Genomic DNA, 23,119 nt, shown 5'->3' with positions numbered 1-23,119 from the left:
TTTTTATTCATGAAATGACTTCCCTTTTTTTTCAGTCACGTAATGATCGGGTATCAGAAAAAGACGTCAGCATCCTAGTCCCTCAAGGAACATATTAACTATTCTGTGCTGTCCTCCTGGATGATAAGATCCGGAGTCATCGACTTCTCATAAACACCTTTCACTCATACAATCCAATTTTTAAGAAGTCCAATTATTTTGATGGTTTTCAATTTCACCCATTTCTCAAGGACAGGTAAAGAATTTTTAGAATTTTGAGGATGACAAAAGTTATGTTTTTAACTATATAATTACGATTTCTCTTTACTTTTTCATCAAGCCCCACCAATCAGAGCTCTGGTCTCTGGAATTAAGCATCATCAAGCTCTCCTATTAATAAATTTAATTTAGATCTCCTAATTTCTTGCGTATGTTCTTTCAGATAGACCATTAAATGTGGAAGTCGTTTTGTTTTTAAAGGGAAGTCTTGGAGGATTTTCAGTAAATCTCTCCTGAGTCTGGCTGCCGTTGACAGTCGGCTATGAGTAGATTGATGAGAGCTTATGCTGCCTCCGGAGCGCGGCCTGCGGAGCTGTCCAGACTCCGGGTGCTGAAGTGTAGGGTAACAGATGCTACAAACGTTGAAAATTGCCACTGGTTTAATTTTTCACCGGAGCGTCTAAATTTGAAGATTTGGCAGTAGTGCTATTAACGTGGCGGTTCATTGCCTAAATCACCCCCACCGTTTAGATACATCCTTTCCCCCTTGTAGCGTCCATAAATGCCCTAATGCTGAGAATGCTCTCCATCCCTGCCTGGATTTGAGGAAAAAGCATTCTGTCCCCCGTTAGTCCTGGCTTTTGGATCTCTAGACTGGCTGTTTGGCTACTTTCACACCTTCCGTGGCTCTTACAGATTTTAAAAATTGATGTTGTGAAATTGTGTTTTCCACAAGAAATGAAATTTTAAGAATTTTGGGGTGAGAAATATGTTTTTCCACTTCGTTTACAACTTGAGCTCTGTTTGGGAAACACAGACAGACTGGGAAAGCATGAGGGTTCTCAGTACAAGTTCACCTGATAAAGGTTTCTAACAGGAATCCCTCTGCTGGAAACAGTTAATTTTTTTAACTGAAAATGATGTGGGAAGAGGAAAGCAATAAGGGAAGACCATATCCACCCAGAGGCTTCCAATTTCCTGGTAATTGAAGAAGGTTCATAATTTCTACTCCAGTAAGAGAACTCGGGTCTATTTCTCAAAAAAAAAAAAAAAGAAGAAGAAGAAGAAGAAAAAAGAAAGAAAGAAAGAAAATAGAGCCATCAATAACCATTAGAGTCCATTTCAATTATTTGGATCTTACACAAAAATTAGGGGAAATTTCAGTTTAGTGGGAGGGTTTCCTGTTACTATGATTTGGATCTAACATTTAAATAAGCTATATTAGTTCTGCATGCTTTTTCCAAGATATTATGTTTCTCCTTCTAAATGCTGTTCCCGCTCTTATTTGAGATTTAATATTTCCTCCTTCTTAAAAAAAACTAAGTTTTCTTATTCCTGGCCATGAATGACCGAAAACTGTCTGCTTCCTCTTAGTTTATTCCTGGCTGTGCTTCAGATTTTCTGACTTCAATAAAGCTTCAAACCACATCTACATGGGAATATGTCTCTTTTTCTCTGATACATATGTTCACTGATTTATGTTGGACTGTTTACATGCGTGTGTTTCGTGTTCAGCTCTGCCTCTGCAGCAAGCTCGCACACAAAGAGCCTGTGGTGAACACTACCAGATAATCAAGCAGAGACGTCTTTCTTAGTAAAGCGACTAAAGCTATTCCCCACTGTGGCTTTCCTGTCTTCCGCCTTGCTTCACGTCAAAGGTGAACCCCATTAAAATCCTTACTCTTTCCTCCCACACGAATTCTGAGATGAGTTCAATCTGGAGAAATATTTGAAAATTTCCAAGACTCCTTGTACAATTCACTACTCAACTTTAGTAAAGGGAGCCACCATGTGGGGAGTTTGCTGACTTCACGGCCTATTAAAGGGGGAAAACCACAAACACGATTAACTATCTGGGGAGGACGACTAACTGCTGGCTCCAAGGGCCAACAGAGGCTGAACTGTGACTCTGACTTACCAAGGCTGCAACCCCTGTGCTCTTCTCAGCTTAGAAACTCTCAGCTCAGAACTCGGGGCTCAGCACCCAAAAAGTACAGGCCTTCAGACCTGAACCCATTCACCAGAGTGAAAGACTAAACAGAGAACTTGAGATTCTTGGTCACTGAACTCCAGAAAATCAAGCTTCCAGACCCACCAACTGCTCAACACAATCTAAAGACCCACACAGCCCTGCCCACAGCTGCCTGGGGGAATCAAACTCCTACAGGATCACCCACAGATCTTTTGTTGCTCATGGCCATTGTCTAGTTGGGCATGTTTGACATCTCTCCGCAGGGGAGCTTTCCTATTCATGAAAATCTGGCCTTGGCCCTGGGCCAAGGGAAAAGGCCAATAGATAGGAGGAACTAGAAGCTGCTAGATGAGAGTATAGGCCCCTTCTGCTTTCTACTGGGTAGAGGGAATATGGGATGACTGAAGTCTCAAAGACCAAAACTACCCCCAAATGCCCCTTTGATTCTAATCTTGGAAGACTCCAGTCAAGCATTAACACAGCATCCTGGAGGCCTTTGTGTCTGGGACTTTGAGGGAGCTGCAAAGAAGAGGGGACTTGTCAGCCCAAAGCCCCAGGCTAGAGAGACCAGGAGCCCCAGCAGGCACTGAGGAGGCATGCGGCAGTGGCCAGGTGGGATACTGTGGCCCAGTCCAACAGACACGCTAAGTGCAAGTGCAGACCCCAGCCTGGCTTCAAGTGCAGGTAGGAGCTGGAGGGTGAATCCTAGGGAGCCTCAACTAAAGCACTTTTATGAGAGGAGAGAGAGATAAACGGAGGAGGAGCTAGAGGAGAATTGGACAAGAGCAAGACCAGAGTAGGAGAGCCTTCCAGTTTTACTGTTCTTACCCAGTTTCCCTCACAAAGGGTATTTAGGTGACTGGGGTTAAGAGCACAAGAAAAACCTTCCAACCTCCTATATATAATTGAAAATGATGAAAGAGGGGGTTGGGGGAGAGGAGGAAGAAGAGACCAAAGAGTTAGAATGTTCTATTTACAGATAACACAAAGGAATTTCAAGTCTTCTTTCCAACACCCCCACTCCCTTCCCTCAGTGCTCACCAGAATACTTCCCAGGCCAGCAAAGTAGATTTCCCAGGCTGGCAAAGTTTCTTTCCAGGCTATGAGATTGTTACATTAACTGGAATCATGTTCAGCTAGAAAAGTTAGAAGAACAATGGAAATCTTACAGTGGGAGGTCTAGCCATCATCCTCCCTGAGGCACAGCAACTGAAAGTGACTTGAGCTAAGCCCTGACCTGCCTGGAAGACGCTGTTTATATATATTTGTTGGAAATGATTTAATAATACTCTGAACTTCAAGTCCCTAATGTATCAACTTTAATCCTGTTGGTCCTTCAGATGTGAAAACAAGTTTGGGTAAGAAATGATAAATAATAGCTAAAAGTCAAACTAACCCTTCCCCGAATTGTTTTTCCTGGTGGCAAACACATCTGCCTTTGTTGAAGGGTCAATCCTTGAACCTTGAATTAACATTCAATTTAAAGAACTCTAGCCTTCGAGGAAGTGGGTTTTTGTATTCAAACAGGAGGAATATGTCTAGTATATATACTGGGAGTTTGAATTGCAGATGGCTTCACAACATTAGCAAATACTGTAGTGTTTGTACTGTTGTGTCTGTGACAGGTTCCTGCCTTTGGACTATCACCACTTGGGAAATTGGCTTCCCCTCTCTTGCATGGGAATCTTCAGCATCTTTTAAACACTGCTCCCCTCCACCCCCATATTGCAAATCAGTGGTGAGCTAAAAGTATTTTTGCCTTTAAGCAGCCCAGTGAAGTGCGGCTTTTGGTCACTTGGATAAAATTTCCACTACTTTCTTTTTGGCTCAGTCACCCATAGTACCTAGGGTTTCTCCATCACATTCTCTTTCCTTGGGTACATAGCTCTATACCATTACCTTTTACTACCACTATCTCTATATCCTACAACATTCAATTTTCTTAACCATATAAAAGGACATGTTTGCTCAAGGCATCCTCACACATTCCTAGTATAAATAATCTAAATCAAGATTGGAAAAGTTGTGCATTCTTTTTTTTTTTTTTTGATACAGAGTCTTGCTCTTTCCCCCAGGCTGGAGTGCAGTGGCACAATCTCGGCTCACTGCCACCTCCGCCTCCCAGGTTCAAGTGATTCTCCTGCCTCAGCCTCCCAAGTAGCTGGGATTACAGGCACCCACCAACATGCCCAGCTAATTTTTGTCTTTTTAGTAGAGACAGGGTTTCACCATGTTCGCCAGGCTGGTCTCGAACTCCCGACCTTGTGATCCACCTGTCTCAGCCTCTCAAAGAAATGGGATTACAGGCGTGAGCCACCGCGCCTGGCACATTCTATACTTTTTTAGCCAGTACTTAGCATAAGAACCAGGCTATAATAAGCTTTTTCAGTAAACAAGCCTGATGCAAAACATCATCCTCTCCTGTGAGTGACAAAAGTGAATTATAACACTGTATTCCATTTCACTTAAACGTTTTCTCTACCGACTCTTCCAGAAAATGCAATGACTAATGACTCACTCCATACCGATTACACCTGTAGGGAAACCCAAATGTTCTGAACCAGAACATCATGACCATCACTTACTGGACTGCATGCATCATGCTTTTCAGAACTCACTGTGAAGTAAGAAGCTGATGAGCTTACCTATAATGTGTCGTGACTTCTCTGACCTTCAAAATGTAGTGCTTCGCACACACTGAAAACAACTACGAAAGGAAGCCTTCCAAACCACATGAGTAAAGCTTCTCTCTAATCTAAGAACAGAATTGCATATTCACAGAGCCAAGAAATTTTGTCTGTTGTTTTAAGACATAAAGCAGACATCCGAGAAACAAAAACCAGGATCTAACCTTTGCTACAGGTTTGGATGATTCCAAATATCTCACATATATGGCTCTACTAAGGCCTTATTCTCTGAACATGAGTTTACTGGGTACCAAAAATGTATATCCCAGACTTCACTGTGTAGCATCTTCCAAATTCCAGAGCACCTCCTCTAAAAAGCCAAGAAGAAGAAAGTCTTCTCTCTACTTAGTCTAAATCCTCTGCTCACATAAGGCTTAAATGCAGAAGGAAAAGCTTGGACAGGATCCAGGAAAACCAATATCCTAAATAAGCTTTTGAGACCACTTCAGAAAATGTTGGAAGGGGAATCTATATGCAAAATAAAACAAGGTTTTTGTGTGTAAAATCAAAAGAAGGTCTTCCTCTCTGGGCCCCTAGCATCCCTCTGCCCTGTGGGCTCAGGCTTGGCATATTGAAGCCAAGCTTGGCATTGTGAAGCCATCTGCAATTCATATATTACCTGTGAATATAGATTTACTTGTAATAATTTTGGAGCCTTTGTTCTTATTATAATTATTACTAGCCCTGTATGGTAATCACAGCTTTGCAGTTTTTGTTTGTTTGTTTTGTTTTGTTTTTACTGAGTCTTCCTCTGTCACCCAGGCTGGAGTGCAGTAGTGCATTCATAGCTCACAGCAACCTCAAACTCTTGGGCTCAAGTGAGCCTCCTGCCTCAGCCTCTTGAATACCTGGGACTACAGGCACATGCCACCACCGTGCCTGGCTAATTTTATTATTATTGTTATTATTATTATTTTCCAGAGACAAGGTCTCCCTATATTGCCCAGGCTGGTCACAAACTCCTGGACTCAAGCCTCCCAAAGTGCAGGGGTTGCAAGGATGAGCCAGTGTGCCCAACCTGAAAATACTTTTTAAATAATCCTTTGTCTCTACCCAAATATACACAGGCATAAATGTTTAAAAACTATCATCTGCTTGGAATACTTTTACATTTGTCATAAATGTACTGGTTGAAATTTTTAATGATTATTTGTTTAAATTATTTTAAATCCTTCCTTCCAAAGGGACTGTATGGTTTTGCTATTCACCAGTGAATAACAGCAACAGCAACAACAACTGTTTAATGAACACTTTCTGGGCTAAGTGCTTGACTACTTATTTCCTTTCCCTCACAACAAACTTCTTTGTAGGCACTATTATTACCTCCATTTTACAGACAAGAAATCGGGGCTAAAAGAGCTCAGGTACCTTATCCAAAGTTACACAGCTGCTACATTGTAATGCTGAGCTTCAAATTCAAGTCTCAATGACTCCAGACAGTCTTAATGACTATAGTATGTTATACTGGCATATTTATTTTCTCTAGGAATTTTTTTTTTTTTTGAGATGGAGTCTCACTCCATCACCAGGCTGGAGGGCAGTGGTGCAATCTCGGCTCACTGCAACCTCCGCTTCCCGGGTGCAAGCAATTCTCCTGCCTCAGCCTCCTGAGTAGCTGGGACTACAGGCGTGGGCCACCATGCCCAGCTATTTTTTCTATTTTTAGTAGAGATGGGGGTTTCACCATGTTGGCCAGGATGGTCTCGATCTCGTGACCTCGTGATCCGCCCATCTCAGCCTCCCAAAGTGCTGAGATTACAGGCGTGAGCCACCCCGCCCGGCCACTAGGATTGTTATAAATACAAATTGCTAATTTAATATTAGCTTTAATCTGTTACTCAACTGAGAATAAAATCAGTCTCTTATTAATTTTTCAATTAAAAATCATGTTTAATGTAATAGGGATCAAAGCTATTAACACAGTTGAAACTGGATAAGTTAGACTACAAACATATCACATACTCATGGGTTTTGCTTTATAGACTAAGTATGCTTCTAAAAATATGTGCATCAGCCGTGTACCATGAATTCTTATTTACATATACCAGGTTGCTGAAAAAGTAAAAACAATTGCCACCCTAAGTCATTAATTAAAATGATTTTATTAACAAGCCTGCACATACCCCTGAATCTCTAAAAATTAAAAAAATTAAAAATTAAAAAAAGAATGCAGGAGAAGTTTGTTATGTGCTTAAAAGAAACTGCTTGGCCGGGCGCTGTGGCTCACTCCTGTAATCCCAGCACTTTGGGAGGCTGAGGCAGGCAGATCACGAGGTCAGGAGATCCAGACCATCCTGGCTAACATGGTGAAACCCCGTCACTACTAAAAAATACAAAAAATTAGCCGGGCATGGTGGCGGGCGCCTGTAATCCCAGCTACTCGGGAGACTGAGGCAGGAGAATGACATGAACCTGTAAGGCGGAGCTTGCAGTCAGCCGAGATCTTGCCACTGCACTCCGGCCTGGGCAACAAAGTGAGACTCCATGTCAAAAAAAAAAAGAAGGCCGGGCGCGGTGGCTCACGCCTGTAATCCCAGCACTTTGGGAGGCCGAGGCAGGCAGATCACCTGAGGTCTGGAGTTCGAGACCAGCCTGACCAACATGGAGAAACACCGTCTCTACTAAAAATACAAAATTAGCAGGGCGTGGTGGCACATGCCTATAATCCCAGCTACTAGGGAGGCTGAGGCAGGAGAATCGCTTGAACCTGGGAGGCGGAGGTTGCGGTGAGCCGAGATCGTGCCATTGCACTCCAGCCTGGGCAACAAGAGTGAAACTCCGTCTCAAAAAAAAGAAAAAGAAAAAGAAAAAGAAACTCCTTGAGCTCAGGAGTTTGAGACCAGCCTCGTCGGTATAAAATTTTTTTTAATTTAAAAAAATTATAACAAAAACTCAATATTTTCTAGGTTCATCATTTAATATCCATTATATCATCATCATATCTTATTAAATCATCATGTAATTCAATACCACAGAAACTGTATGATTAGTGAGTCAAGACCTTTGTGAGTCAAATGAGATGATGTATATAAAAATGTTTTACAAACAAAACATCCTAGATCAGTAGAAGGAAAGGGAAATTAACATTTATTAAACTCCTTCTTTGATGGCAATGATACACTCTGTATTAGCAAACATTGTCTCATTTAATCCTCTTATTGCCCTGTGAGATAGGTATGGTATTATCATCACTATTTTTATTGACAGCTAAACTGGGTTTCTTAAAGATTAATTAGCTTGTCCAGAGCACACAGCTAACAACTGACAAAACCAGGTTTCAAAGCTAAGACTAGCTATTTCCAAAGTTAGCATACTTCCTCCCCCCAGTTGTCCTCCCTGGAACTGCTGTACAGTTACAATCATCAGGAAGGGGAGAGGAAGCATAGCTTTCCCAAAATGCACTTGATTCTTTAACTAAACGCCCGTTTTAAGGCAGGCATTTAAGAAAAACCATTTTTGTTCTTATTTCACATCTTTAAATAGATGAGGTTATGTGTAAGTATCATTTCCAAGAACATTTCAAAAGAGAAGTAATGAATAAAGTTGCACTCACAGGTATTTAAAAATGTGATAAAGTTGCAGCAATTAAAACAATGTGATTCTGATGAAATAACAGAACAATAAATAAATATAAAGTAGTTAAACATAAAAAAAAACTACTAGTATATAATCCCCAATGAAAAGAGTAGAATACTGGGACAACTGACTGTTCATTTGAAAAAAGAGAGAACTTGGATGTCTACTTCATATTCTACAACCTCAAATATATTCAAATATATTCAAATGGATTAAAGACTTAAATGTAAAAACCACAAAAGTACTAGAAAAAAATATATGTAACTTTAGAATTGTAAAGGAAATTTTAAGACTGCCAGTTTAAAAGAAACCATAAAAGGAGATAATGATAAATTGACTAAAATGTTTTTCATGTCTTTATATTAAAAGAAAATTCACAAACTTAAATAACAAATGAAATTTTGAGAGAAATTGTATCATTTATGAAAAATCAAGAAATCAAATTAGTGAAATAGAACACAAATCCATAAAGAAAAGACAATCACACCTAAATATCAAATGGGTCAAGGACATAAACAGGCGATTCAAAAAATTAGAAACATGAATGACCCACAAATTTGCAAAAAATCTTCAGGAGAATTTTTTCTTTTTTCAAATGGGTGGTCAGTTCTCCCAGTACTCTACTCTTTCCATTGGAAATTGCATAATAGCATTTTTATTTCTTTATATTTATGTACTTAATATTTATTCCTTTGATCTATCTGATGCAGCACCAATGGACATGCAACTACAAATCATAATCTATCAAATTGAAACAATGTCTTATATTCTACTGTGTTGTACTGTCACACATGCTAGGAAGCACATGTCCTCAAGCACTGCTGGCAGGAGTGTATATTGATCCAACTTCTCCAGAGAGCAGTCTGTCAATTATGCATAAATTTAACCCACTGACTTTACTTCTATGAAGGAAAGGAAATACTGAGGAAATAAGTTAGCATGAATCTGTTCAAAGATGAACTACAACTCTATGCATAGCACCACTGATGATAATAAAGAATATTTGAAAAAGATCATAAAATGTCCTATACGAGCATTGATTAAACTTATTAACTTATTTGTACATTCCTACAATGGCAGATAATTTCTATTGTAGAATGATGAAGTGACATGATGCTATAGAAAAATATTTAATGACAAAAGAAAATACTTATAATATGTTACTGAAAAGAGAGAGAGCAGATAATAAACCCACATGTACAATACAATATCAATTTTTAAAAAGCAAAACATTTCTACTGTTTTTTCTTTATATTTTTATTTCTTTATATTTATGTACTTAATATTCACTCCTTTGATCTATTTGATGCAGCACCAAGGGGCATACAAGTACAAATCATAAACTATCTTCCTTCTGGAAGGGTCTATACCAAAACATTAACAATGTGCATCACTAGTTTTGGAATTATGAGGGGGAATATGGATTGTTTTTATTTTCTTATGTTTATCTATTTTTTCATAAAGCTTTTTAAATGTATATTTTTATAAACAAAAAAAGTATGGGAATTATTTTTTAATAAAATGCATGACTTCTCTTTATTATGTTTTTAATAAAGATATACTTCCTCTTTGTCAAGGTTTCTTTTGTCTTATTCGGAGCTAAGTATCTATGAATTCTTCTCATCATGCTGATTTTTGACCTCCACTTGGAAGGAAAGCTATCAGCAAACCAGGACAGATAAAAGAAGAGAACCAAGCCAACATATTAAGGAAGCAAGCTGAGCAAAGCAAGTGCGAGAAGAAGCAGAAGGGAGAGGCGAGCAACCCAGTTATCAGCAGTGGCCATTTCCAGTGTAGATAATGAATCATCTCGTGTATAATATTTACTGATAAGATTAATTGAATGTGTTAAATCAAATCTGTGCTGAATGAGGTTAAGCTGTATCTTAGAAGCACAGTTCACCTACATTATTCAGAGGTAGAACATCTAGCTTGTGGTTTAGTCAGTGTTTGGCTCCTTTATGATTCAATTATCTTGCTATGTTTTGTGGGACCAAGAAGGTCCAGATACCTGGTGACTGTCTCCTGACTCCCCACACACACAGCCCATAAAGTACATCTTCCCAATGTCAGGTTTCAGGGCTAGTTGTTACCAGGGCTGAACAACATTTAGAAGCATGCTTGGTCAGGGGCCATGTTGAGGCCATTAGGCAGAAGTTCCAAGAGGTGGTGGATATAGGTTGATGTCTTATGCCCCAATACCTCGGAATGTGGTCTTATTTAGAAATAAAACCTTTGCAGATGTAGTTCAGATGAAATCATTAGGACAGACCCTAACCCAGTATAACTGGTGTCCTTATAAAACAGGGAAATTTGGGCTGGGCGCAGTGGCTCATGCTTGTAATCCCAGCACTTTGGGAGGCCAAGGCAGGCGGATTGCTTGAGCCCATGAATTCTTGACCAGCCTTGGCAACATAGCAAGACCCCGCCTCTACAAAAAAAATACAAAAATTAGCCAGGGATGGTGGCAGGTACCTATAGTCCCAGCTACTCAGGAGGCTGAAGTGGGAGGCTCAATTGAGCCCAGGAGGTGGAGGTTGCAGTAAGTGGAGATTTCACCACTGCATTCCAACCTGGGTGACAGACCTCATCTCAAAAAAAAATTAAAAATTAAAAAAGATAAAAAGGGAAAATTTGGACACAGAAATAGACAGGTGCAAGAGTAGATTATGTAAAGACTGAAGTTGTGCTGCCACAGGGCAAGGAATGTCTGGGCTACCAGAAGCTGGAAGAGGCAAGGAAGGATCCTTTGACTACAAGTTTCAGAAAGAGCACGGCCCTGCCAACACCTTGATCTTGGACTTCTAACCTCCAGAACTATCAGACAGTAAATGTCTGTTGTTCTGAGCCACCAGATTGTGGTCCTTTGCTAGGGCAGCCCTAGGAAACGAGTATGGATGATAGAGTCTCTTCCTCTCAAAAAGAAGGGCATCCCAAGGGATGCTGGGAAATGCTCAAGATACTCAAATACGGCTGTGCCCAACCAGCCTGGCTGCTGTAAATCTCATCAAATCACAGGCAATCTCCTGCCTGCATGCATAGGCAAAACCTCTATCTGTTTTATACGTACATACATACACCCTCACCCTCAACTTCCATTTTCCATCTTTTTATTTATTTATGTATGTATTGTTGAGATGGAGTTTCGCTCTTGTTGCCCAAGCTGGAGTACAATGACACGATCTGGGCTCACTGCAACCTCTACCCCTGGGTTCAAGCGAATCTCCTGCCTCAGCTTTCCGAGTATCTGGGATTACAGGCATGCACCACCACAACCAGCTAATTTTGTATTTTCAGTAAAGACAGGGTTTTGCCATGTTGGTCAGGCTGGTCTCGAACTCCTGACCTCAGGTGATCTACCGGCCTCAGCCTCCCAAAGTGCTGGGATTACAGGCATGAGACACTGTGCCCGGCCTTCCATCATTTTTTATTAAACAGAGAAAAAGAGTTGGTCATCCTCCCTCCCTCCCTCCCTTCCTTCCTTCCTTCCTTCCTTCCTTCCTTCTTTCCTTTCTTTCCTTTCTTTCCTTCCCTCTGTGGCCCAGGCTAGAGTATACACGGCTCGCTGCTGACTCCCTGCCTCGGGCTCCCGTGATTCTCCTGCCCCGGCCTGCGGGCTGCCTGGGATTGCCGGCGCGCGCCACCACCCCTGCCTGGTTTTTCTCCTTTGGCTGGAGGCGCGGTTTCGCCATGTTGGCCAGGCTGGTCTCCAGCTCCTGACCTCGAGTGGTCTGCCCGCCTCGGCCTCCCGAGGTGCTGGGACTGCAAACGGAGTCTCGCTCACTCGGCGCTCGGTGTTGCCCGGGCTGGAGTGCGGTGGCGTGGTCTTGGCTCACTGCAGCCTCCGCCTCCCAGACGCCTGCCTTGGCCTCCCAGGGTGCTGGGATTGCAGCCTCTGCCCGGCCGCCGCCCCGTCTGGGAAGTGAGGAGCGCCTCTGCCCGGCCGCCCCGTCTGGGATGTGGGGAGCATCTCTGCCCGGCCGCCCCTTCTGGGAGGTCTACCACGGAGGCCAGAAGCAATGTGGGGGCTGGATGTGGTGGCTCACGCCTATAGTCCCAGCACTCTGGGAGGCCGAGGCGGGTTGATCACTTGAGGCTAGGAGTTCGAGACCAGCCTGGCCAACATGGCAAATCATATGAAAAATACAAGAGACAAACCAACCAACCAACCCAGCGACAACAAAACAGGTCTACCCTGGAGTCATACTCTAATTTTTTCTATTTTCCTCCCTTTCTGATCCTTTATCCCACTTTCTTTTTCTTCCTCTTCCTTCTCCTTCTTCTTTGTCAAATAGAGGATTGAGTTATTATCATTGATCCATACAAAGTCCCTCTCTCATTTATTTTCTTTAATTCCCACCCCCCATTTCTATTCCCCGTCTTCCCATGTGCAACCTTCCTAATATGTTTGATATGCATCTTTTTGTTTGTATGTATTTTTAGAAAATGTTTACTGTTTTGTGTGCAAAAAAAAAAATTTTTTAAAAAAGAGTTGGTCATCCTCACAGGATTACTGCACAGAACTAATACCTTAAAACATATTGGGAAGCACTTTGGGAAGGAAGGGAATACATAAATACAACAGAACTAAGTAAGATTACAACCATAATAAACATACTGAACAGAAGTAGCTACAGGGCGTGATACATTAGGACAATTGTTAACTCTAATACTGTTTAAATGGTCAGCAATTTCACGATGCTTCTCTAGTACGAGTTAAAACAACAAACCCCTGCACCAGCTCATATGTGCAGGCTGAGTGAGCTGCATGGAGCTGTCTGTATGGTTTACGTACTCTTGGGCAACAGTGTGTGATGGTCATTCCCTAGAGAGTCACGGGACAGAAACCTAATAAATAAGGCTGTCCCCGGAAGGCAAGTGTTTTGCAAAATAAATAAAATCTCTCTAGGAAAACAGCATGACTCAGAGGAATAGGCAGAGAACAAAAGAAGGAGACCACAGTATCTTTAAGATGAAGCATCTTGAAAGTGTCTCAATACTCATAGATTCCAGATTCAATGAAAGACACCACTCTAAGTCAGCCTCATGTCAGCCTCATTCTGAAGGCAGGACCATTCATCTTTCCTCTCCAAATGCCCCCTCTCTGGGGATAAACACATATTTTAGAGCTGGAAATAATTTTACCTGTCCTCTTTTAACGCAGCCTAAATGCTAGGCAAACTTTTACATTTAGAACAAGCCCCCCAAAAATGTGAAACAAATATCCTGTCTCTTGAGCCCGGAATTAGGTAAAAATCTAAACATAGTAATATCATGTGTAGGCTGCACATAGAGCAACTGGAAGGTTGAGGTCAGCAGTTTAGCACTGTATGTACAACTGTAGACAGTAGACCTCTACTACATCTTTTAAAGCCAAGTCAAAATACAAATATCAGCAAGCTTTTGTCAGTTAACATCAAGTGTTGAAGGGGCTAGAAAAGCAGCATAATACTTGAAAACCGCCTGCCATCAAGAAGTTTGCAATCAAAATAACTAAAATCAACATGCATTTTCGTAAGTTGTCTATTGAGTTCCTTAAGTCAGGTCCTCTGTACTTATCCGCTACTGCCCTCATTCAGAAAATATTTGCAGATGCACACAGCTGCCAGAAATATTTTGTTTTGAAACTTCTAGCAAGTATCCCAATTAGAGAAGACCGATTCAGTAGGTAAGACATTGCCACTCACAAGGGTAAGTGCTGTGTTGTTACCTAAGGCAGTAGGTATGAATGGAAGCTTCAGCAGCTTTGCAAATTGTTTTTAAAAATCACTGTGCTTGCGAAGACTACTTGGCCTGCAAACTGTGCACTTTCCTAATACAGATTTTACCTAGGCTATTATCTTTCAGTTCCACAATAAAAATAACAGAACAGGCTGGGCGCAGTGGCTCATGCCTGTAATCCAAGCACTTTGAGAGGCCAAGGTGGTTGCTTAAGCCCAAGAGTTCGAGACCAGCCTGGGCAACATGGGGAAACCCTGTCTCTTAAAAAAAATACAAAAATTAACGGGCACAGTAACACGTGCCTGTGGTTCCAGGTACTAGGGAGGTTGGGGTGGGAGGGTCGCTCGAGCCCAGAAGGTTGAGCTACAGTAAGCAGTGATCACGCCACTGCCCTCCATCCTGAGTGACTGAATGAGACCCTGTCTCCAAAAAAAAAAAAAAGATAACATGTATCTTTGTGTTACAAATAGCATACCACACACACACACATCCTCATTTACTTTACTGTCATGGCACATAGCAGATTCCACCCAACAATTAAATTAGAACACATAGAAGAGGCAGAAATTAAATGTCGTTCTACTTACAACATCATTTCTCTTAGAGTTTCCCCCAAAGTCTTATAGGACATGAACACATACACTAAAGAAGATTTTATGACTGCTATCTCCTTGCTTTCACTGTTTTTTTTTTAAGCCACACCACTCTGAAATTAAAAACGTGCAGTTAGCCAGATACAGAAATATCTACAATGCTTTAAAAGTTGCTAAAATCATGCCTGTCTTTAACCTACAATGATAAAGGAATAGTGGTTTCCTTTAAAAGAAAGATATTGACAAGGTAGGGACAGGAAGGAGCCTTCTGGAATGGTGCTACACCTTAATCTGGGTGATGGTTTCATATATCTAAACATAAGTAAAAGATTATCAGTATGCAGACTTGAGATTTATGCACTTCAAGTTATACCACAATAAAAATTTTTATTTCTGCCTGTTAAGTGTATTCCTGCTCAAAATTAGGTAAATCAATACTATGTCAAGTTATAGTAGTAATAACCTATAGATTAATAAGTTAATAAGAATTAATAAAATTATTGTATTTTACAAGTCATGAGATCAGCCAGGCATGGTGACTCATGCCTATAATCACAGTGCTTTGGGAGGCCAAGGCAGGGGAATCACTTGAGGCCAGGAGTTGCAGATCAGATCAGCCTGGGCAACATAGTGAGACCTTGTCTCTACAAAATAATTGTTTTTTAAATTAGCAGGGGATGGTGGTGCGCGCTTGTAGTTCCAGCTGCTCAGGAGATTGAGGTGGGAGGATTGCTTGAGCCCAGGAGGGCGAGGCTGCAGTGAGCCAATGATAGCACCACTGCACTCAGGGCTGGGCCACACAGCAAGAACCCGTCTCAAAAAAAAAAAAAAAAAAAAGTTATGAAATCCCGTGAAGCCTGTATACAATGGTTAAATATACACCACATGGCCATGACTATAGATGAGCCATGAAACCAAGCCTAGGTATTTGTTGGCAATAGTTGAATCTGAAGCATCAACACAGGGCAAAAGGTTTGTTTCCTAAAACCTAATTCCTTTCTATTGCAAAAGCACAATGAGCACAGGAAGAGCAAGACCAACCCCTGTTGAACACCAGACTCACCTCACCTTTAAAGCCACCTGTAACTGGCTCCTGGAACCTGAGGCCCCAGGGGCAGTTACACTGCCGCTGATAAAAATGAATTGCAGTTTCTGAGCCCCAGTCAGGGCCTGAATACTGAATTCAGCCGCAGAACACACTAAGAGAAACATCCATCCTGGAGGCCAAAAAGAGGGCTCAGTGTGGAAGATAATACCATTCTGATTTCTTGCCTTCAGCTTGTATGCAAATCACAGGGAAAGGATAAATAATTGACGGATGTGGTCCAGGCTCCCAGGACCCAACTCTCTCCATTCCCACCACTGTAAAGCTGGAAAGAATTTCCTTGAAGTTGGTTCACTGCTATGAAAAATTCAGGGACTTTTCACAGCAGAGTCAATCCTCAAATGCTAGCTGGGCAACCTTCATTTACCATTTTTTTTCCTTTTTCTTTTTTTTTTTTTTTCTTGTTGTTGTTAATTTGTAAAGATGGGCTCTCACCATGTTACTCAGGCTGGTCTTGAACTCCTGAGCTCAAGTGATCCTCTCTCACCTTGGCCTCCCAAAGTACTGGGATTACAGGCGTAAGCCACCATGCCCACCATCATTTACCATTTAAATAAAATCTGAAAAACATTGAAAAGTTATTAATAAGATCGTTTATACTTCTTTCACTAACTCTTCAAGTTCAATGTGCACTTTACTTATGGCACATCTCAATGTGAAATGGCCATATTTCAAGCACTCGACAGCCATGTGCAGCTAGTGGCTACCATGTTGAACAGAACAGATCTAGTCCTTACCTAGTCCTCAACCACCCCATTCTACTAACTGGGCATCTGCAATATATTAGCATTTCATAAACCCAGCATTTCATTCTATATCTCTGTGCTTTTTCAAAGGATGTTTCCCGTATCAGAATGCTCTCCTCATCTCCTCATGGATCACCATAAACTTAGTTCTATTAAAGCCCTTATCACATTGGATTATAACACTCATTTTCCTCTCTGATTCCCCTTAAATAAAAATTTGGGCTTACTGAAGCCAACATTTGTATTTTATTCATGTATATATATGCTCAACATTAATAAATCATTCTGCCTGAATGAAGAGCAACACTGCAGATTTCAGATTCAAGTATTATTTACTGAGTACCTTAAAATGTGTTGGATACTGTGATTTCATCTATTTTATCTCCTCTAATCAATATTTATTAAGATTCATATAGCCTATACAATGGAATACTATTCAGCCATAAAAAAGAATGAAATCATGTCTTTTGCAGCAACATGGACAGAACTGGAGTCTATTATCTTAAGTGAAATAGCTCAGAAACAAAGTCAAATACTACATGTTCTCACTCATAAGTGGGAGCTAAATAATGTGTACACATGGACATAAGAGTGTGGAATTATAGATGGTGGAGACTCAGAGTGGTGGGATGGTGGGAGGGGGTGAGAAATGAAAAATTACTTAATGCATACAACACACATTATTCAAGTGATGGTTACACTGAAAGTCCAGACTTCACCACTACACAATATACCCATGCAGCAAAACTGCACTTGTAACCCTTAAATTTATACAAAAAAGAAAAGATTCATAAAGCCAACCCTGGAAACAAGAGCTTACAAAGTATTGGCTCTTACTTAAATTGTTTATTAAAATATGCATAAGCCAGATCAAGAGAAGAAAATACATTCAACAACTATTTTTTGAATATTTATTTATAAATATTTTACATTTTGTAAACCTAGATACATTTTTAGGTTTTGAAGACAGATCCACAAAGAAAACAGACAAGGCCCATGCTCTCATGGAGCTTACATCCTAGAGATAGGGTGGCAGAAGGTAAACATACCAACAAATAAATTAACAAGAGAATTTCAGACACTAATAAGTTCATGACTCATAAATCACTCTTTCCCCTCACCGTCTTAAAGTAGACAGAGGTGATTAATCATGGCACTCTTTCCTCCTGAGCCCAGACACAGAGTCATAAACCTTCTCAATACAGCATTCCAGCCATGTGAAATCCATCAAAGTTGTCATATCAATGAAGCTTATTTGCCATCCTAGGCCTAGACCCTTTTATAGAATTGTTCTTTTCAAGCACCATGAACTAATTGTAGCAGATATAAGCCCAAATAATCTTCCAATACCCATAAGATGTCATAGCCTGTGTATATATAGAAGTGTATTTTTATTTATTTTTTTCTTGGTGGGGGGATACAGCCTCACTCTTTCATCCAGGCTGGAGTGCAGTGACACGATCTCGGCTCCCTGCAACCTACCACCTCCTGGGTTCAAGCGAATTTGTGCCTCAGCCTCCCAAGTAGCTGGGTTTGTGGACATGCGCCACCATGCCTAGCTAATTTTTGTATTTTTAGTAGGAGACATGGTTTCTCCATGTTGGCCAGGCCAGTCTCGAACTCTTGGCCTCAAGTGATCTACCTGCCTTGGCCTCCCAAAGTGCTGGGAATACAGGCATGAGCCACTGAGCTTGGACAGAAGTGCATTTTTCCAGAGTTCCCAGACAATAGGCTATTTTTTAAATAAATTGGCCCATGTAATCGTGGGAGCTGGCAGCTCCAAAATCCATAGTAAGGCAGGTTGGCAGGCTGAGCTCTCTTGAGCAAAAGTTGACGCTGCAGTCTTCAGGCAGAATTGCTTCTCTGGAAAACTACAGTTGCTCCCCTGCCATCTGGTTAAATGAGGCTCACACACATTATCAAATGATTATAGATGTTAACTGTATCAACAAAATATTTGCACAGCAATACATAGATTAATGTCAGATGAAATAACTGGGTACTATAGCCTATCCAAGTTGACATATAAAATTAAGTCATTCATCTCTTGTTAACTTGGCATTCATACACAAGTTAACCCATACTTAATCCCCAAATAGACAATTACAAAGTCATACTTTTGCCTAACATGATACAGCTATCCAAAACACACAATTTAAAATGCACTAACCCTTCCTCAGAAGGGTTATATCCTTAGGGTGATACTCACTCTTCTCCTTGATATCCTTTAACTTAACTATTATTAACACATCTTAATGTTGTACAGTAAGGGAATAAGGGAGGAAAGAAACACAGATATTTGCTGTAGATAGAGATAAACAGACAGATACACTCAAACACATTAATAACAAAATGAGGAACAAATACTGTTAACACTTATGGCACTCATTTCTACAATTGGTCATATGGTCGTAGTTGGCATTTATAACTACCTTCTTCCACTACCCTTCCATATTCACTTTACCCTTGGCAAACAACTGAGCTAATCATGGTTCTTTGCCTGGTGAGGTGACGCAAGCCTTTATTCCTGAAGAGTCTGGGCCATTAGCAGACTGAGAGAATTGGGTTGTAGTTTGCCATTGACTGTAATCACGGGGCACAGTAGTACTAAGAGATACCCCAACGGATGTCCTATATTCCAGACATACTCTTCCTTACCTCCTTGTGTAGTAGCAGCCCGATTTCCCCTTCATAATCAAGATCAGTTACTCCATCCTGTACAGTAGTGCCTTTCTTTGCCTGTTGTTTCAAATGCATGAGAAGTCCAAAGTAACCCAGAGGCAGTCCTAACTTCTAGTTCAACGGAATCATTGTTTCATCTTCTGGTCGAAGAATTCTTCCCTTTGAAACTAAGACCTCTGGTACCAGAAGAGTATAAGGTCAAGGGAACAGGAAGAAAAAAATTTGCTAGAGGAACATTAGGGCTAATAGTGAGTGGTGCCACTCCCATTTTCACCCGTTGATTCCTAGAGCCATGAATTCTGGCTATAGGAGAAATAGTACTATATATTGGATGCTGATTTAAAGTACATATCCTGGAGAACATTACTCCAGTCGTGCAAGGTAATGCCACCTAGATAATGCTGTAATTGAGTCTTCAAAGGGCCATTCCACCATTTTATCAAACTAGCTCTTTCAGGATTCTGGGAACCATGGTAAGACCAGTAGTTCTATGGGCATGGGCCCATTGCCACACTTTATTTACTGTGAGGTTAATTCCTTGACCAGAAGCAAACCATGTGGAACACGAAGTTGGTGGATAAGGCATTCTGTAAGTCCACAGGATGATAAGGTGCATTGTGTGCAGGGAAGGTAGATCCATAACCAGAGTCAATATCTATTCCAGTAATAACAAACGCTGCCCCTTTTATGATGTAAGTAGTCCAACAGGCCACCAGGTTCTCCCAGAAAATGGTGCCATATCAGAAATTCAATGTTTGTCTCTACCACCAACAGACTGGCCACTCAGCAGGGGCTATAACCAGGTCAGCCATGGTGCATGGAATTCAAAGTTTCCATGCCCATGCATAGACTCCATCTCCACTACATGGACGCTTTGTTCATAAGCCCATTGATCAATGACAGGGATGGCTAGGGAGTCTGCCTGGTGTCCTCAGAATGGGTCAGCCCCTCTACTTGATTATTAAAATCCTCCTCTGCCGAGGTGACACTTTGATGAGCATTCACACGTAGCATAAATATCTTCATGGATTCTGCCCATTTGGAGATGTCTATTCCACATACCTCTCCTCCTCATCACCAATTTTTCAATCATGTTCCTTTCAAGTCATTGACCACCAAGTCAAATCGTTGACCACAGCTCATGAATCAGTATGCACTTGTACCACTGGCCATTTCTTTTCCCAGGCAAAAATAACAACCAGGTGTATTGCTCAAAGCTCAAAGTTCTGCCCACTGGGAGGATTTCCCTTCACCACTGTCCTTCAGGGTTGTCTTAGAAAGGGGCTATAGTGCTGCAGCTGTCCCCACTTTCAGGTGGTGCCTGCATATCATGCAAAGCCATCTGAAAACCAGACCCAAGTTTACACTTCTTCAGTCAACTGATCATAGAGAATGCCACGTGAGGCCATGGGTGCAGTCTGGGAGAGAAAAGGCCATGTCGCACGAGTAGGAGCCATGGGCATTTGGGCCACTTCTTCGTGTAATTTACTTGTGCCTTCAGATCCTGCTCAAGCCTGATCTCATGTATCCCACTTTCATTTGATGATGGATGGAATGCTGCTGTACATGCCCAGCCTTATGGCTTTGAGGGCCAGACAACACCCAGTTCATAACAGACAGTGGCCCATGGTTAAACTTTTAGTCTCTACTAAGGCCTAGTAACACGCCAAGCGCTGTTTCTCAAAAGGAGAGTAGTCCTATGCAGAGAGTGGCAGGGCTTTGCTTCAAAAAGGGCCTGTGGTGTGATTCACCTACAGGGGCCTGCCAGAGGCTCCAAATAGCACCTCCATCTGCCACTGACACCTCAAGCACCACTGGATCTGCTGGATCGCAATGCAGGTGGCAGAGCAGCTTGCACAGCAGCCTGGACCTACCAGAATCCTTCTCTCATTCTGGGCCCCACAGAAAACTAGAAGCTCTTCAGCCACTCAGTAAATGGGCTAGAGTAGCGCATCCAAAAGAAGAATATGCTGTCTTCAAAATCCAAAGAGCCCCACTTGGTGTTGTCCCTCATTTTGTGTTGTAGATACAACAACTTCTCTTTCACCTTAGAAGGGATATCTAGAAATTTCAGTGAAGTAGAAGACCCTTGAATTCTTGTCAAATTTATTTCCCATCTTCCGACGCGCAAATGTTTTACCAATAAGTCTGAGTAGCTTCTACTTTTTGCTCATTTGATCCAATTAGACTGCTGTCATCAATTTTGTGGACCGATGTGATATCTTGTAGAAGGGAAAGATGATTAGTTCCCTGCAGACTAAACTGTGGTATAGAGCTGAAGAATTGATGTACCTCTGAGATAGGGCAGTGAAGGTGTATTGCTGGCCAACCGAAACAAACTATTTCTGGTAGTCTTTACTAACAGGTGTGGAGAAAAATGCATTTGTCACATCAGTAGCAGCATACCAAGCAGCAGGGGATGCGGTAATTTGCTCAAGTAATTAAACCATATCCAGAACAGCAGCTGCAGTTGGAGTCATCACCTGGCTAAGTTTAGGATAATCCACTACCATTCTTCAAGATTCATCTGTCTTCTGCACAAGCCACATAGGCTAGTTTAATGAAGAATGCGGTAGAAACCACCACCTCTTTATCTTTCAAGTCCTGAATGCTGGCAGTAATCCCTGCAATCCCTCCAGGGAAGTAGTATAGCTTGTAGTTTACTATTTTTCAGGTAGGGGCAATTGTAGTTGCTTCCACTTGACCTTTCCCATCATAGGTGCCCTCACTCACAGGTCAGAGAACCAATATGGAGTTTCTGCCAGCTACTGAGTATGTCTATTCCAATTATGCAATCTGAACTAGGCAAGTAACCACAGGATGGGTTTGGGGTCCTACTGAACCCACTGTGAGATGGACCAGAACTAAAACTGTATGGGTCATCTGACCTCCATAAGCCACTACTCTAACTGGTGAACCACAGAGATAATTTGGGTCTCCTAGAATTAGTTTCAGTTCAGAGTCAATGTCCAGTAGTCCCCAAAAGGGCTGATTATTTATTTTTCTTCAATGTACAATTACCCTTGTAAAAGGCATACATCTCTTTCGGGAAGGCTGAGAGAAAGAGTAACAGTATAAATATTTCTCACGTAGTGGGGGTATTCCTCGAGGGGACCTGGCCTCTCCTTCATTCAAGAGGTTCTACTCTATAGGTTCTACTCAAGAGGTTCTACTTAAGAGGTTCTACTCTGGCTCAAATCTGGGAACTGATTGAGAGACTGACTCTCTGCTTCAGAGAGTCAAATGAAACTTCTGTTCTCTTGACCTAGAACCCTTGCACTTACACAGATCAACTAGCAGTTTAGTAGACTGCTCATGGTTTTTTTTGTTGTTTGTTTGGTTTGTTTGTTTGTTTGTTTGTTTGTTTGTTTGTTGAGATGGAGTTTCACTCTTTTTGCCCAGACTGGAGTGCAGTGGCGCGATCTCGGCTCACTGCAACCTCTGCTTCCTGGGTTCAAGTGATTCTCCTGCCTCAGCCTTCTGAGTAGCTGGGATTACAGGCGCCCACCACAATGCCCAGCTAATTCTTCCACGCCTGTGGAACATGGAAGGACTAGTCTGGCTGAGTCTTCAGCCTCCATTTTTCTCCTGTGCTGGATGCTTCCTGCCCTTGAACATTTTTGTATTTTCAGTAGAGATGGGATTTCACCATGTTGGCCAGGCTGGTCTCAGACTCCTGACCAACACAGGTGATCCACCCGCCTCGGCCTCCCAAAGTTCTGGGATTGTAGGCATGAGCCACCACACCCGGCCTCTTTTTTTGGGGGGGGAGGGGGCAGGTAGGGGGACAGCATGTTCAACTAGCCAATGCCGTGGGTCTCCATGCATCAGACTATTCT

At 41.7% G+C, this 23,119-nt stretch overlaps 1 protein-coding gene across 1 annotated transcript in view; it reads right to left on the bottom strand.

Moving 5' to 3' along the window:
* Positions 1-540: 540 nt before the first annotated feature.
* LOC100588257 (26S proteasome non-ATPase regulatory subunit 8-like) overlaps positions 541-23,119 on the bottom strand; it is a 61,542-nt gene continuing 38,963 nt past the window's right edge. Inside the window, 2 exon segments of the mRNA XM_012506223.2 lie at positions 541-658; positions 15,811-15,964. Coding sequence (XP_012361677.2) covers positions 541-658; positions 15,811-15,964 — 272 coding nt within the window.

Source organism: Nomascus leucogenys, chromosome 4 (assembly GCF_006542625.1).
Source record: "Nomascus leucogenys isolate Asia chromosome 4, Asia_NLE_v1, whole genome shotgun sequence".
NCBI lineage: Eukaryota > Metazoa > Chordata > Mammalia > Primates > Hylobatidae > Nomascus > Nomascus leucogenys.
Note: the sequence above shows the minus strand (reverse complement) of the source record. Positions and strands in the feature narration are given on the sequence as shown.